The sequence below is a fragment of the Mytilus galloprovincialis genome, chromosome 9 (genome assembly GCF_965363235.1).
Source record: "Mytilus galloprovincialis chromosome 9, xbMytGall1.hap1.1, whole genome shotgun sequence".
Taxonomy (NCBI): domain Eukaryota; kingdom Metazoa; phylum Mollusca; class Bivalvia; order Mytilida; family Mytilidae; genus Mytilus; species Mytilus galloprovincialis.
Window position 1 is genome coordinate 89,079,889 of NC_134846.1, and position 14,368 is coordinate 89,094,256.

The 14,368-nt window shown below is 30.4% G+C and overlaps 1 protein-coding gene across 1 annotated transcript; it reads right to left on the reverse strand.

The window, feature by feature from the left end:
- Positions 1–873: 873 nt before the first annotated feature.
- LOC143046294 (methionine-R-sulfoxide reductase B1-A-like) lies at positions 874–14,368 on the reverse strand. Its single transcript, XM_076219391.1, has 4 exons — positions 14,229–14,368; positions 8,573–8,715; positions 8,102–8,219; positions 874–3,519 (listed from the first exon to the last, which is right to left on the reverse strand). Exons 1-4 carry the CDS (start codon positions 14,281–14,283, stop codon positions 3,488–3,490), a joined length of 348 nt encoding a protein of 115 aa, XP_076075506.1. The 5' UTR covers positions 14,284–14,368; the 3' UTR covers positions 874–3,487.

A 14,368-nucleotide genomic window follows, 5' to 3' on the forward strand; every position in this document is an offset into this window, starting at 1 on the left:
CACAATTTTTCATGAATCTATCTGCGTCCTTTGTTTAATATTCACATATACCAAGGTGAGCGACACAGGCTCTTTAGAGCCTCTAGTTATAGTTCTCAGCAAGCCTTATCCTTGCGTGTAAGAATATAGTCCCTTGCCGGTCTAGGTTTATCATGTAAATAACTGTCAGTGCGTAAATAAATATGAATTATAAAGAAAACAAGCACGATGTCATAAGTCTCAACACCGATTCAACAATATAAAGCATGTAAATACAAGTAACTAAAGAAATGTAAGATTCATAATAAGCTAGAAAACAAAGATGTTTTTCGAACGCCACATGTTGGCGGAATTTCGTAACATTGAATCGGCAACTGTCAAATTTGCCGGGAACGACGTAAAGTTTACAAAAAGGTACTGCCGCGATATTTAACGTTCACAACACCTATGTTATATTTTTGGCAACAGCAGGAATTTTTGCTGATGGATGGATCAAATCTCCAGATCTATTTTGTTAAAATGATGTCTTAAGTATTCTTTAAGTGTAGTTGTTTAATATTAAGCCCAGCAGTTTCATCGAAAAAATAATTGGAACAAGTTTACAACAATGAATGATAACGACAGACAATATTTTTTTTTAAATACTTAAACCAATGAAACATTAAAAATGTTGAGGACTAGCCATCTTCGTATTACACCCATTATTCACATGAGGATGATTTGGTGTTCAGCATACTGTATAAGACACTTTTTTATTGTTTTAGACTGGTTTGACTTTGAGTACTTCTCTAGTTAAAATATAACTAATTTTTTATTCATTCATACTCTAATATGTAGCTTTTATATATACCTTTCTGTATTCCAGCAGGGGAAAATAACAAACAAAAGCACACCTGTTTTTCTGAATCAATTTATTCGATAAAACTTTCAAAATTTACATATCAAAATGAAAGACAATACATGCAATACACATGGCCCTGAGTGTATCTATAACATTTTGATTATAAGATCTAACATTTATAGCTTCTTTCTTGCGTACAATTATTTATCATAATACAATTGTTAATCACATTTGTTTTTATTTTTTTGTATATTTATTAATGCATCATACAAAGAGTTATTAAAATTGTTTTAAATTTATTTTCCATGTCTCAAAAAAAATATGTCATTTGTTTTAAGTCCTATAAAACATCATTTTAGGTAAACAATTTTCAAATTAAATTATATATCAAAAATCGTTTTACCTAATAAGGATAAGCTTGCTCAATCAATAAAGTGGAGATTAGATGTTTATGAATCTATCCCTATTGCCTCTTACAATTATAAAATAGAAACTGACAATGTAATATCCTCATTTGAGTTCTGAGTATATGTAATATCCTCATTTGAGTTGTGAGTATATATCACTTAACTTCATTACATTTACAGTGATGAAAAGTGAACACCAAACAAAATATATATCAACATAAACACTTGATAAATCCAAAAAAATAAGTTTACAATGCCATGTTATTTATGTCAACAGAAAACTATAAATAAAATAAAAAACACTTAAATAAATAAATCATCAAAATATTTTCTCCAATTAATATGCTAAACTCACAGATATATATATAAATTGCATAAACAAAACATTTAAGGAGGTTCGAGGGTACAAAAATTTCAGCAAAAATTCAATTTTTTTTTTCATTACAAATTTTATTTATTACAATATTACTTGTTTCTTTATGATATGGTACTAAAAATCAACAAAAAAAAATCCATCGTTTTGGCCCCAGAGGACTTTAAAAATGTTTATATCATTGAAAAAGTTCCAGATTATCTCCCTTTGGTGCAAAAATCGTTTGTTTTTTTTGGCATTAAAATTGAAATATCTTTTTTAGCTCACCAGGGAACTATTTTTTATTAGTTTTTATAAATAAGCTGTCATTAACTCAAACAGTTGTAAAATTTAAGCAATTTCTGTAATTTAGTTCTATTTCTATTTCCATGCTGCCTCTTTTTCTCCTATTAGTTCAACAGAAAAAAAAAGGATTTTAACAAAAATGCATGCTTCTTTCAAAGGCATATTGTGAGCTTAAATGAACGGTGACCCCATTTTTTTAATTTATTTATTTCTCTATTAAGTATATGATAAAGTTCAATTATAGATAAAAAAAAAAGTAAAATCCTATTTTAAAAAATATTGGATTTATACCCTCAAGCCCCCTTAAATGAGGAAAATAATATTAGGTCAAGAGATAGGGTTACCTTGCCAACATAACATATCAATTTTTGGTCAAATCAGTTGAAAAATGAGTTTCGTAGGCAGCATAACAAACCAAGATTATAATCAAGTCAGACAAAATACTTTTTGTGTGAAAAGAACATACCAAGATTATAGGCAAGTCAGTAAAATAAGGGTTTCTTTGGTAACAAAACATACCAAGATTATGATCAAATCAAATGAATAAAGAATTACTTTGGAAACACAGCTTATGAAGGTTCCAGTAGGATCAGTAAAAGAGCGGAGATTTCCATTGTCTAGTTTTTCCATGTGGACTGTGGCCTGACAACTTCATATATACTTCATTTACTAAAACAACTCGATCCATCAGTAGTGTATCGCCTACCTAGGCTAGCTCAAAATCAAAAGGTTATAGTAAAGGTCATCCATAAACAAAGTAAAGGTCGTTTATACACAGAGTAAAGGTCATCCATAAATAGAGTAAGGTTACCCATTTTAAAACAGAGTAAAGAGTAGTAGTTTTATCAGCCAAAAATTATGTTTGTTTTTCAATTATCATGCACAATGATATGTCTTAAAAAGAATTTTGTAATTCTTTGTCACGTATGTTATTATTCACGATTAACAGGATTAAACATATATTCATATCACTAACCAACAATAAAAGGGTCAAAGAAAATATGTTTATATTCAAACAAGTGAAAAAATGAATAAACAAGTGAAAAAATAAATAAATTACATTTAATATTTTAAATACAATAATAAATTTTGCCAAAAACATTTATTATTTTCTTACTACTGCAAAAACATAGTGTCTAAATAGCTCACAGTATTGTAATTAAAACTTCAGTCAATATAATACCAAAAACTCATAATTCCCAGATAAAAATTAAAATCACAAAAATACTGAATGCTTCACGGAAAATTCAAAACAGAAATTATATATCTTTGGTTGCTATGGAAGCACATCCAATAAAATTTCTCCCACAAGTAAAATGTTATACAAATGCTAGAAACTGGAATTCACTAACCACGTCATCAATAAATAAATATATGAAAATTAGTATGGAAATTCATAACTTGAAATGGTCTCTCTGAAGTTCACATATAAAATAAAATGTAATGATATATGTGTACAACTGTTGTGGAGATGCAATGTTATATTATCATCTTAATTACCACGTTAAACTCATCTTTTCTAATACAGTAGGCAAAAATCTTATTATATAATGGAATGATAACATCTAGGTTTTGAGCTAGCTTCAGAATAATATGATCTTCTTAGGATTCAGTAACAGGCGTGTCTCTCATCTCTGTAAACAAACAAAAAAGATACATATTATAGTTATTATATATAAGTGACACAGTTGCCAAAAATTTATTTAAACCACTTCTTTAGAACTCTTTTAAATAGTTGTTTCGGTAATCATACCACATCTCCTTATTTTTATATACATGTATTAACAAAGGTCATACATCATTGGTAACAAGTTAACAAAATTAACTGATTTCTTTATTTTGTTCTTACATTTAGCTGTAACACCACTGCCAAAAGTTGGGCACCCAAAAAATATTTTTCCCTGCCACAATTTCTATATGTCATTCAGGAGTCAAAAGTCAGGAACCTGTTATTAATAGGTTGTTGCTTGTTACTGTATATGCTGTATATTATATTTGATTTTTATTTTATATAATAGTGTATACCACACAGCGCCGACCCCACGGCCATCTCTATACCGAGCAAGAACGAAGAATTCCAAGAAGCCAACAAACAACTGATACCATCAATTATTGCCAAGAAACCACCAAACAAAAGGAAACTTATATGAAGAACAAACAGAGGACTACATTCCTACAACAGGACGGCCAATATATCAAGATTTATATGTACCATCATTCTGTGCCATCAGAAAATTAAATGTAAAATTATTTTAGTGTGAAACCTTAAAAAGGATCTTTCAAAAGTCAATGGAGATGACACAAAACAGCCAAGATAGATTTCCAGTACTATTTTAAACCTGCAGCAAATTAAAGTTAAAAGAAGTAAGATACAAAGAACATAAATCCTTCCCACCACCATTTCCAGTTCAACCAACATTGCCAAGAAATTCTGCGACAGTAAACCACTTTACGGCATTCCCGACGCGATTGGAAGTAGTACCTCCGGCCAAAGGGAACCCAGTCGAAGTGGTAGGGGTGTGCCCTATTAGTGTTGTCCAAATTAGGAAGAAACTTTATAAAACTGTACACTGACATTGTATTTACATACATGTTACACAAATTTAATCTCTATTTAAAAACACATTTTATTTATACACTTACCATTATAATAGTTTACAACCATTTTAAAGTTAAAGACAATTCGAAAAATTATAGATTAACTCTAAATTTAGTAACTTCATTTGCATTGTACTATGTTTGATTCATTTTCTGTTCAACATTACATAATGATATAGAGTATCCCATAGCAACGTCAACAATGGACAATTATGACGTCACATACATGATACCGTTTTTTTGTACTTCAGGGGTTCTAATTTTGTATACTTTGTCCTGATGAAGCCGATCTAATCGGCGAAACATGTCGACAATAAAAGATGCAGTTTACTTAAGTGTTGTTGTCAATGTAGCGGTATAATAGTGTTTTGTACATAAATCAGGTCATCGGTTTTCTGATTTGAATTTTTGCTATGTGTGGGCTTTTTATAGTTTGCTTAAACAAAGTCTCTTTTATATGGGGACGAAGTCCCCTATTACAGTAGAAAATTCAATAAAAAAAAAAAAAAAAAAAAAAAAATTGGGAAAATTTCCCGAATTTTTCATTGTACTAATGAACTCAAAATCGTTCAATTTTTTTTTTTGTCGCGTTTTTTAATTTCCGGATCTGCGCATAACACATAACTCTACTTCCTTCTTCCGGTCTTGTTGTCGTGAGACTTTGATTAGTCTAGTAAAATATAGGAACTCAAGGATCACAATACCAATATTTCATTTTTAATCATTCTTTGTCTTTGGTATGAATAAACATTAGGCCTACCTGATGCATTGCGTTTCTTTGTTTACATTGAACATGACGTCATAACTTAAATAACGTCACAAGTAAAATCCCTAACAACAGAACCAAAATCAGAAACGTTACAGTATTTCTGTATCTTTTTTTTAACAAATATTTAAATTACAAAAAAAATAATTTAAACAAACTTCGTCCCCATTCACAGGTAATGCCTACCTCATATAATAAAGTCACACATGAAATCTTAGGTACAACCAAATAAGTTTATGCACTTTTTATATTAGATCATCACTGAAAATCTAACACATTGTCTAAGCAACAATGAATAAAAAAGTGCTCATTTTACATTGTGTAAAATGTATTGTATTAATCAGTCATGGTGTTCATTTAGGCAATCTTTTGAATATATGTGTTAGCTTTCTAGGTCAATAATTGTAGGGAAAACAGATTTATATGCCATGCCTATTGGTCATTAATAACAAAGATATCTTTCAAGATTATATATAAAGGATGTTAAGCAACTAACAATCAATCAATCAATATAATATATAGTAATCAGCTAAATAGATCTCTCACTGGACACATCAAAGAACAGCTTAATGCAAGGGGAATAACTCATATTTTAATTTCATTGCACAAACCATTGCTTTCTATGTTGAATTCAGTTTAAAGCTGTTTCCCTTTTTGGCTTCAATATGATGGTCAATATGTGTCTAAATAATACTTTAGCCTGGATAGTGATGAAAAAATTAACATATATCTAATTGCATATAAGAGCACACTGATTCACAACAGTCCAAAGTACAAAAACAGGCACTTGAGATTTAAACATAACAGGCAAAATATGACCTTTGATTTTAATTTTATACAACCTTTTTATTTATTTCAAAATAAACATTCAACAAAAGTTCAATAGTGTTCTTAGTTGTTAAAGCTGGCACTTCATACCAAAGCTACCCAAATATTTTACAAATAAATTAAAAGATAAAAAGTATGAATAGTATCTGTTTTCAGTGAAATATGTACTACTTGTTTTTCTTGAAATGGATGTTTAGTACTAAAGGAAAAATGTATTCATCTTTATAAGGTAGCCTTCATTACAAAAAATACATGTTTAACGATACATTTTACATTTGAATGTTTGATATGGATTATAATCTGCTGGTAAATATTAATAAAAAAAGTTTTAGTCATCATATTTTTTTCATACTTTTCCAAAATTACACATAACGGATGACTTATTTCCAGTGACATATATCATAACCATAACTGGTATAGGACAAATGTTTCTTAAACAGGTCATAAAGTTTTAAATTATCCTACTGTAAGATATATCCCTAAATGACTAATCAGTGACATGTATACACTTATAACAGGATTATAACAGGATGTCACTTAAAATAAAATTGTCTTCTTATCTATATTTAACAGATTCATCATTGTTAGTTACGTCTATATGGACTTGATTTAAAATAATTATGTTACAACATTTGTTTAGAATTAATCATATTAATTTTAAAGTTTAAAACCGTAAATAGCATCAGGATTTTTGCTTTAATGAAAGTCTATATGTTGGTGCATTGTATTATTAAATAAATAAATAAGTCATTTATTCAATTCTTTTCCTCTATGAAACATTAACTTTTTTGTAATTTCTATTACCAATGTTATTTCAACTGATTGGGCGGAGCTTATGTTTTAATTTGCATAAGGACAGTCTATTTGAAGATGTGTGCGATAAGGATGATTGCCGTTATAATAATAAATGATTTCTAATCACCAATCAGTGTCATCAAAGGAATTTACAAAAGAATGACTGGACATGTCATTGACGAGTATATTCTAAAACACCTATCTATAAATGGACTGGTTTATTATGAGCTAACCGGCTAAACTCCGCCCAGTCAAGTGAAATAAATTGAGTAATACCAAACATTATATCAAGTCTGCAAGTGCAATTTCTTCAATGGGATGTTTTATATCAAAACTAGACAGTCTTTATATATTTGTATATATACAGGACCATATTAAAAGAATTATAAAGAAAGGTAGCTTACACTTTTAACATTTCACTGATATACAAAAAGGCCACTAACAGACCACATGCTTATTTCTCCTATTTTAAAGTGGATTTGTGGTGCTTTAATCTTTACTTTCCTGTGTAGTTCTTTTTTACTATTGTTTGTATTTTTGTTAATTTTCTAGTGGCCATGTTGTTGTATGTTTATCTTTGACTAATGAGTTATTTCCCCTTAAGATTCTTCTTATTAACTAGCACTCTTCTTGAAAAGACTTTACAGTTTACATTCAGATTTAGTATGGTTTGTGCAAAGGTTTTTACTGGTAACTGATATTTTAGAACACAATACAATGGGAGTGATTTCCTTTTAGCATTGTTTGTTGGTATTTAACTACTTTCTGCAACCTGACTATATAATAGCTTCCACTCTTCCTAGTTTGAGGAAGCCATAGTACCGTGGCAGAAACACTGACCTTCTGAAGAAATCCTTTCACCATTGAAAAACCAATATCATAACTTTGGTTTTTTTTTTATAGACAGGAAAGTTTAACAAATTGGAAACTAATTTTGACATTTCACAAGAAAAAGTAAGGATAGTACTAAGTATTTCTGATGTATCATATGAGGTTAAAATACCAGAATGATTTTATCTAAGCCTCATATAAGTATCATTTAAAGAGAGGGACAGGACCTTTTTCGGAACATCAAGATCAGGTGTTTTTAAGCTCAGGATTTCGGGATTGACCCTTTTGGGATCCAGGATTTCTTCAACTGATTTCTCATGGATGATCAGGACCCCTCCCCTCACTAAACAGCTGTTAAGTCAGTTAATACATTTGGTTAATACATTTGTAATACTTACTGTCATGTGAAATGAAGACGAGAGACTCACTGAATATTCAGTAACGGTTATGTCCCTGTTTGGGTCCATCCCCAAGAAATTCATGTCCAAGACCATTACCACATTTACCACATAATATCTGAAATGCATGTTTGTCGATAATCAAATATATTTGTTTTCTCATTTAAGGTATATATCAAAGTGTAAAAATACACATGACAAACTGAACATCAAGAGTATACACTTTATTTAAATGTATTTATTTTATATATATCTAAATGCACATAATGACTGGCATCCCATCTTAATTATGTTTTAGTTTGTCTATTTCATTTCTGCCTTTAACAATTTTTAATTGAATTTATCAACATAAGGATGTTTATTAGGTACGGTATGTATACTTATTATATACATGATATATATTCATTGCTAATGGGTTTAACCTTTGCACATAATTCCCGTACTAGATTATCCAATTAAAGGAATTTTTACCTTTATGGCTGTTTTTGACTCTGTAATTCTCTGTACAGAATCCTCCCTTATCAGTTTGTTGAAGGCTGGCCATGGTGAGGAATGTTCATATTTTGATACACTGCTAAATAAATGATTGCTACACTTTGCACATGCATAAACTCCTAAAATGAGAAATTTCATCTTTTAATCTTTAATACTGTGATTGGTGTAGTTAAAAAGATTGGTTGTTTGTTATTCAATACTATAAAATTTGTTTGTATATGCCAGATATCATACACCTATATACATATATACATACTATTGACTTAAGATACGTTTTCATCAGATGGCCACAGAATTGGGGAATTCATTATTTGAAACTTGTCTGACTCAAGCATACATACATCTTTTCATGTTTATTTTCTGGTCCTGTGTTTAAATCATGTTTAGATTTGTTTTAATTGTACAAAATTAGTAAATTGACTTGGTATACTAAAGTGGCAAAATGATACGCAAAACCTGAAAAAAATTAGTAAAAAAATGTCAGTAAAGAGCAAGAACTTTTTCCAAATACACCATTTGGTGGTGAGCCTCACGGAGACATTAATGTATACAGATTGCAATCAGATGCTATTGGTCATGTTGGTGTCTCAGCCTCACGGAGACATTAATGTATGCAGATTACAATCAGATGCTATTGGTCATGTTGGTGTCGGTATTAGATTCAATCAGGAAAATGTCAATTATTGGTAACATTTTATAAATTATACAGAAAATAAAAGGATCTGGAATTGTGTAATTTTTTTAACATTTAAGATATAGAGTGGGGTGCTCATTTCCGCCATATCTTTCCATGTTTTTTGCAGTTTATGTTCAGGTCATTATGTTTTTGAAGTATACTGATGTTTCTGTATGAAGATAACTACAAATGCAGTATATTTCTTAGCTTGAAAACGTTTTTCAGAAAAAAATAATCTAAAAAGTTAGATTAAAAGGTGTTTGAAATTTTCTGATAATTTGTTAAAGAGGGACACATATTCAAGGTTTGTTCACATCTTTTTTCTATTTTTCAAAACCAAATAATTGCAGCTTTAAACGATGTTTATCAAATCAATTTCATTATAAATGAATAGAAGACATTTCAAAGGTGTATAGAAATGAAATTTGGGGCAATCAGTCAAAGAATTACTAAGAAATACTAATTAAAAATCGTGTTTTTCATTCAGAAAATTGGCCGAAAATCGTTGTCAGTTTTTTCGGTCCTTTGTGGTAAGTGCCGAAATTTTATCTCAGTTTAAAAATTAAACATATTTGTTAGTAAAAAATAATTTACCGACATATTTCTTTTAATTCAGTCATCCTTTGAAGTTTTTACACCTTAAAAATTGTGTCCCCGGCGAATTTGTGCACCCAACTCTATATGAAGTTGATTTCTTTCATTAGTCATTCTTACAATATGCCGGCAAACTAATCTAACCTCTTTATTTAAGTAAACTCAAAGGCGCTTGGGTATATAATACAGATATTTTTTTGTTATTTTTTTGTTGTTGATTAAAATATTTGGTATTTTCTCTGAGTCGTTGAAATCACTCAAAACTAGGTGAGACATGCACAGAAGTGATACATATGTATTATAAATATAGAAAATTGAATATTTTAATCAACAAAAAAAATAAAATTTTTAAATATCTGTATCATAAACCCAAGCGGTATCCAGTCGTTCCGGCCCCAAACTGATCGGGCCACAAGTCAATTGGGCCCAATAATCTTGAAAACTTGTAATAAAAACATAATCAACCTAGTTGTTTTATACTCACGTACTAAAGAAAATATTTTTCAAAGGCCTTCTTTATTTTTTTTTACCGTACACCTTTTACATTTTAATAAAAATCATAAACATTTATGAATTACAATTAATAAGCTGTATTCAAATTGCAGAGATCTTTATCATCTTCCAATCCAAGTATTTCTACTCTATTACATATATATGACCATACAATAAAACCCATTTTAATGTATGGCAGTGAAATTACAGGTATGTTTAAAACTAGCTCTGCAGCATGTCAGAAAGGAGGTGAATATTTATTACAGCACATTTATATGAATGATTTTTTTTTATAAATCCAATTTAAGATATATGAAGTATATATAAGGTGTGAACAAAAAGTCTTCTAACCTAGCTGTGATAGGAGAGCTTGGTAGATTTCCTTTATATTTTTCAGTTGTATTATCAATGCTAAAATATTGGTTTAGAATAAAGAATATGAAAGATGATTTACTGTATGATACCTGTATGTGTACCAAAAACATGTTAAATAAAAATATTGAATGCTGGTATTCATCCATACATTTCATTTTAAAACAAGAATGTGTCCAAAGTACACGGATGCCCCACTCCCACTATCATTTTCCATGTTCAATGGACCGTGAAATTGGATAAAAAATATAATTAGGCATTAAAATTAGAAAGATAATATCATAGGGAACATTTGTACTAAGTTTTAAGTTGATTGGACTTCAACTTCATCAAAAACTACCTTGACCAAAAACTTTAACCTGAAACATGCACTTTCATTTTCTATGTTCAGTGGACCATGAAATTAGGGTCAAAAGTTTAATTTGGCTTTAAAATTAGAAAGATCATATCATAAGGAACATGTGTACTAAGTTTCAAGTTGATTGGACTTCAACTTCATCAAAAACTACCTTGACCAAAAACTTTAACCTGAAGCGGGACAGACGGACGAACGAACGAACGGACGAACGAACAGACGGACGAACGAACGAACGAACGGACGCACAGACCAGAAAACATAATGCCCCTCTACTATCGTAGGTGGGGCATAAAAACTGAATATCCATAATTTGGAGGTGAAGCTCAACTTTTTTTATCAAGTCAGTTCAACAAAAACTTTTTAATAGTTTTGTAAAATTTTGGAACACAAAAAGAACAGATAAACAGAGTAGTAAATTAGATACTTATTTCAAACTTAAAACTTGTTTTTCGAAAGAAATGTATCCATCTTTAAACAATTTTCAATTAAGAAGTGCCATATGTAAAATTAAAATCAGTGCACATGATCTCAAAATAGAAAGAGACAGGTATAAAACATTATATATAGAAAGAGACAGGTATAAAACATTTATATATAGAAAGAGACCAAAGGCTTTGTAAGAAATGTACTTTAAATCTGGTTGAAGATGAACAACATTTTATTACTAGTTGTCCAGCATTCAAAAATGATAGGGAGATATTTTTCAAGGAGATAAACTGTATTTGTCCTAATTTTATACATCTTTCAAATGAGGCAAAATTTGTTTGGTTATTTACTAATGAAAATTTGTCTGTACTTAAATCTTTAGGGAGCTATATTATTACATGAGTCTAGAGATGTTAGACGACATGTTAATTAATGTATGATATAACAATGATAATTGTAATGATTTTATGGTTCTGATCCTGCCTGGAATTAAATGTGTATGATTTTATAGAATGAAGATAATAACATCTTTCTGAACTTTTTTTAATGTTTCATTTTAGTTTATAACAAGAATGTGTCCAAAGTACACGGATGCCCCACTCCCACTATCATTTTCCATGTTCAATGGACCTTGAAATTGGATAAACAAGAATGTGTCCAAAGTACACGGATGCCCCACTCCCACTATCATTTTCCATGTTCAATGGACCGTGAAATTGGATAAAAAATATAATTAGGCATTAAAATTAGAAAGATAATATCATAGGGAACATTTGTACTAAGTTTCAAGTTGATTGGACTTCAACTTCATCAAAAACTACCTTGACCAAAAACTTTAACCTGAAACATGCACTTTCATTTTCTATGTTCAGTGGACCGTGAAATTGGGGTCAAAAGTTTAATTTGGCTTTAAAATTAGAAAGATCATATCATAAGGAACATGTGTACTAAGTTTCAAGTTGATTGGACTTCAACTTCATCAAAAACTACCTTGACCAAAAACTTTAACCTGAAGCGGGACAGACGGACGAACGAACAGACGAACGAACGAACGAACAGATGGACGGACGAACGAACGAACAGACGCACAGATCAGAAAACATAATGCCCCTCTACTATCGTAGGTGGGGCATAAAAATATAATTAGGCATTAAAATTAGAAAGATAATATCATAGGGAACATTTGTACTAAGTTTCAAGTTGATTGGACTTCAACTTCATCAAAAACTACCTTGACCAAAAACTTTAACCTGAAACATGCACTTTCATTTTCTATGTTCAGTGGACCGTGAAATTGGGGTCAAAAGTTTAATTTGGCTTTAAAATTAGAAAGATCATATCATAAGGAACATGTGTACTAAGTTTCAAGTCGATTGGACTTCAACTTCATCAAAAACTACCTTGACCAAAAACTTTAACCTGAAGCGGGACAGACGGACGAACGAACAGACGAACGAACGAACAAACAGACGGACGGACGAACGAACGAACGGACGCACAGACCAGAAAACATAATGCCCCTCTACTATCGTAGGTGGGGCATAAAAATGTTTTTCTGTTACAAATCATGATGTATTGTTTTATGTATACATGTTATGCTGCCTATCAAGGCCCCTTGATTTGAATAATAAATATTCTTATTCTTATTCTTATATACAAATACAAATACAAATACAAATATTTTTATTGGCACAAACTCATTAACAGTAAATGGTTAAGACCTATGGCATTACATACAACTATAATCATTGACATGGTATAATGAAAGGTTCCATGATAACATATCATGCTAAATTATGAAAAGTTACAAAATGATGTATTATATAAGTTCACTATTTCTTATATTTAGACATTCTGATATGAAAGAGGAAGACAGTCTAAGTAATAATGCTGAGCTATTATTGACCAATAGAGATATTTTTTCATCAGCGGTAATGCTACGCTGTATTTGAAATATAACATTTATTTTATTTTCTAATATTTCTTGCTTTGAGGTATATCTATTACATTTTAATAAGAAATGTTGTTCATCCTCAATTTCCCCATTTTTACAGACAGGACAGTATCTTTCCTCTCTAGGAATATTAAGATGTCTTCCCCTTTTAATCATTAAAGGATGTGCACTTATGCGTATTTTGCATATTGCTGCTCTATCATTTAAATTGTTTAGTGAATCAACATATGATGGTCTTTGACCCATTTTGTAGACTTGACGGGAGAAACTGAGCTTAGAAGACTCCTGTATGTTTGCATTTTGATTATATATCTTTATTTTTATTCCTTATAAATGTATTTTTTATTGGGGCCGGATCGACTTTACATATGGGCCGGATCGTCGTGGGGCCGGATCGATGTGGGATGGATCGACTTGGGCCAGATCGACGTGGGTCGGGTCAACCCTAAAGCAACCCAAGCGCCTGTGAGTAAACTGGTAAAAGTAAATAAATTTCGTCAAAAATCTTAAATTTCCTGTAATCTGCTTGTCAGACCTGAAAGATTTAATGAGATGGTAACACACATAAAACTGCTTGCCTTACATGTATTTTATTCTTTCCAAAAGGTATAGTATGATTGTTTACATAAACAAGTGTCTGTATGGATGTCCTATATTTTAACTCCTATGGACATGACGGATTTTCCCTTTATTTGTTATCAAAATACTCTAAATTTTATAGGTACACAGTGCTTAAACACTTTGTCAACAAAAAATCTACCTCTGTCAAAATGATCTCTATACTTTTCACCAGAAAACCATCCGCAAAAGGACATCTTCCCTCTACTTTCACTTTCTGTTATATAAGATAAAGATTAAGTAAAGTGAACATATTTGTTTTCGTAAATGTGTTTCTTTCGC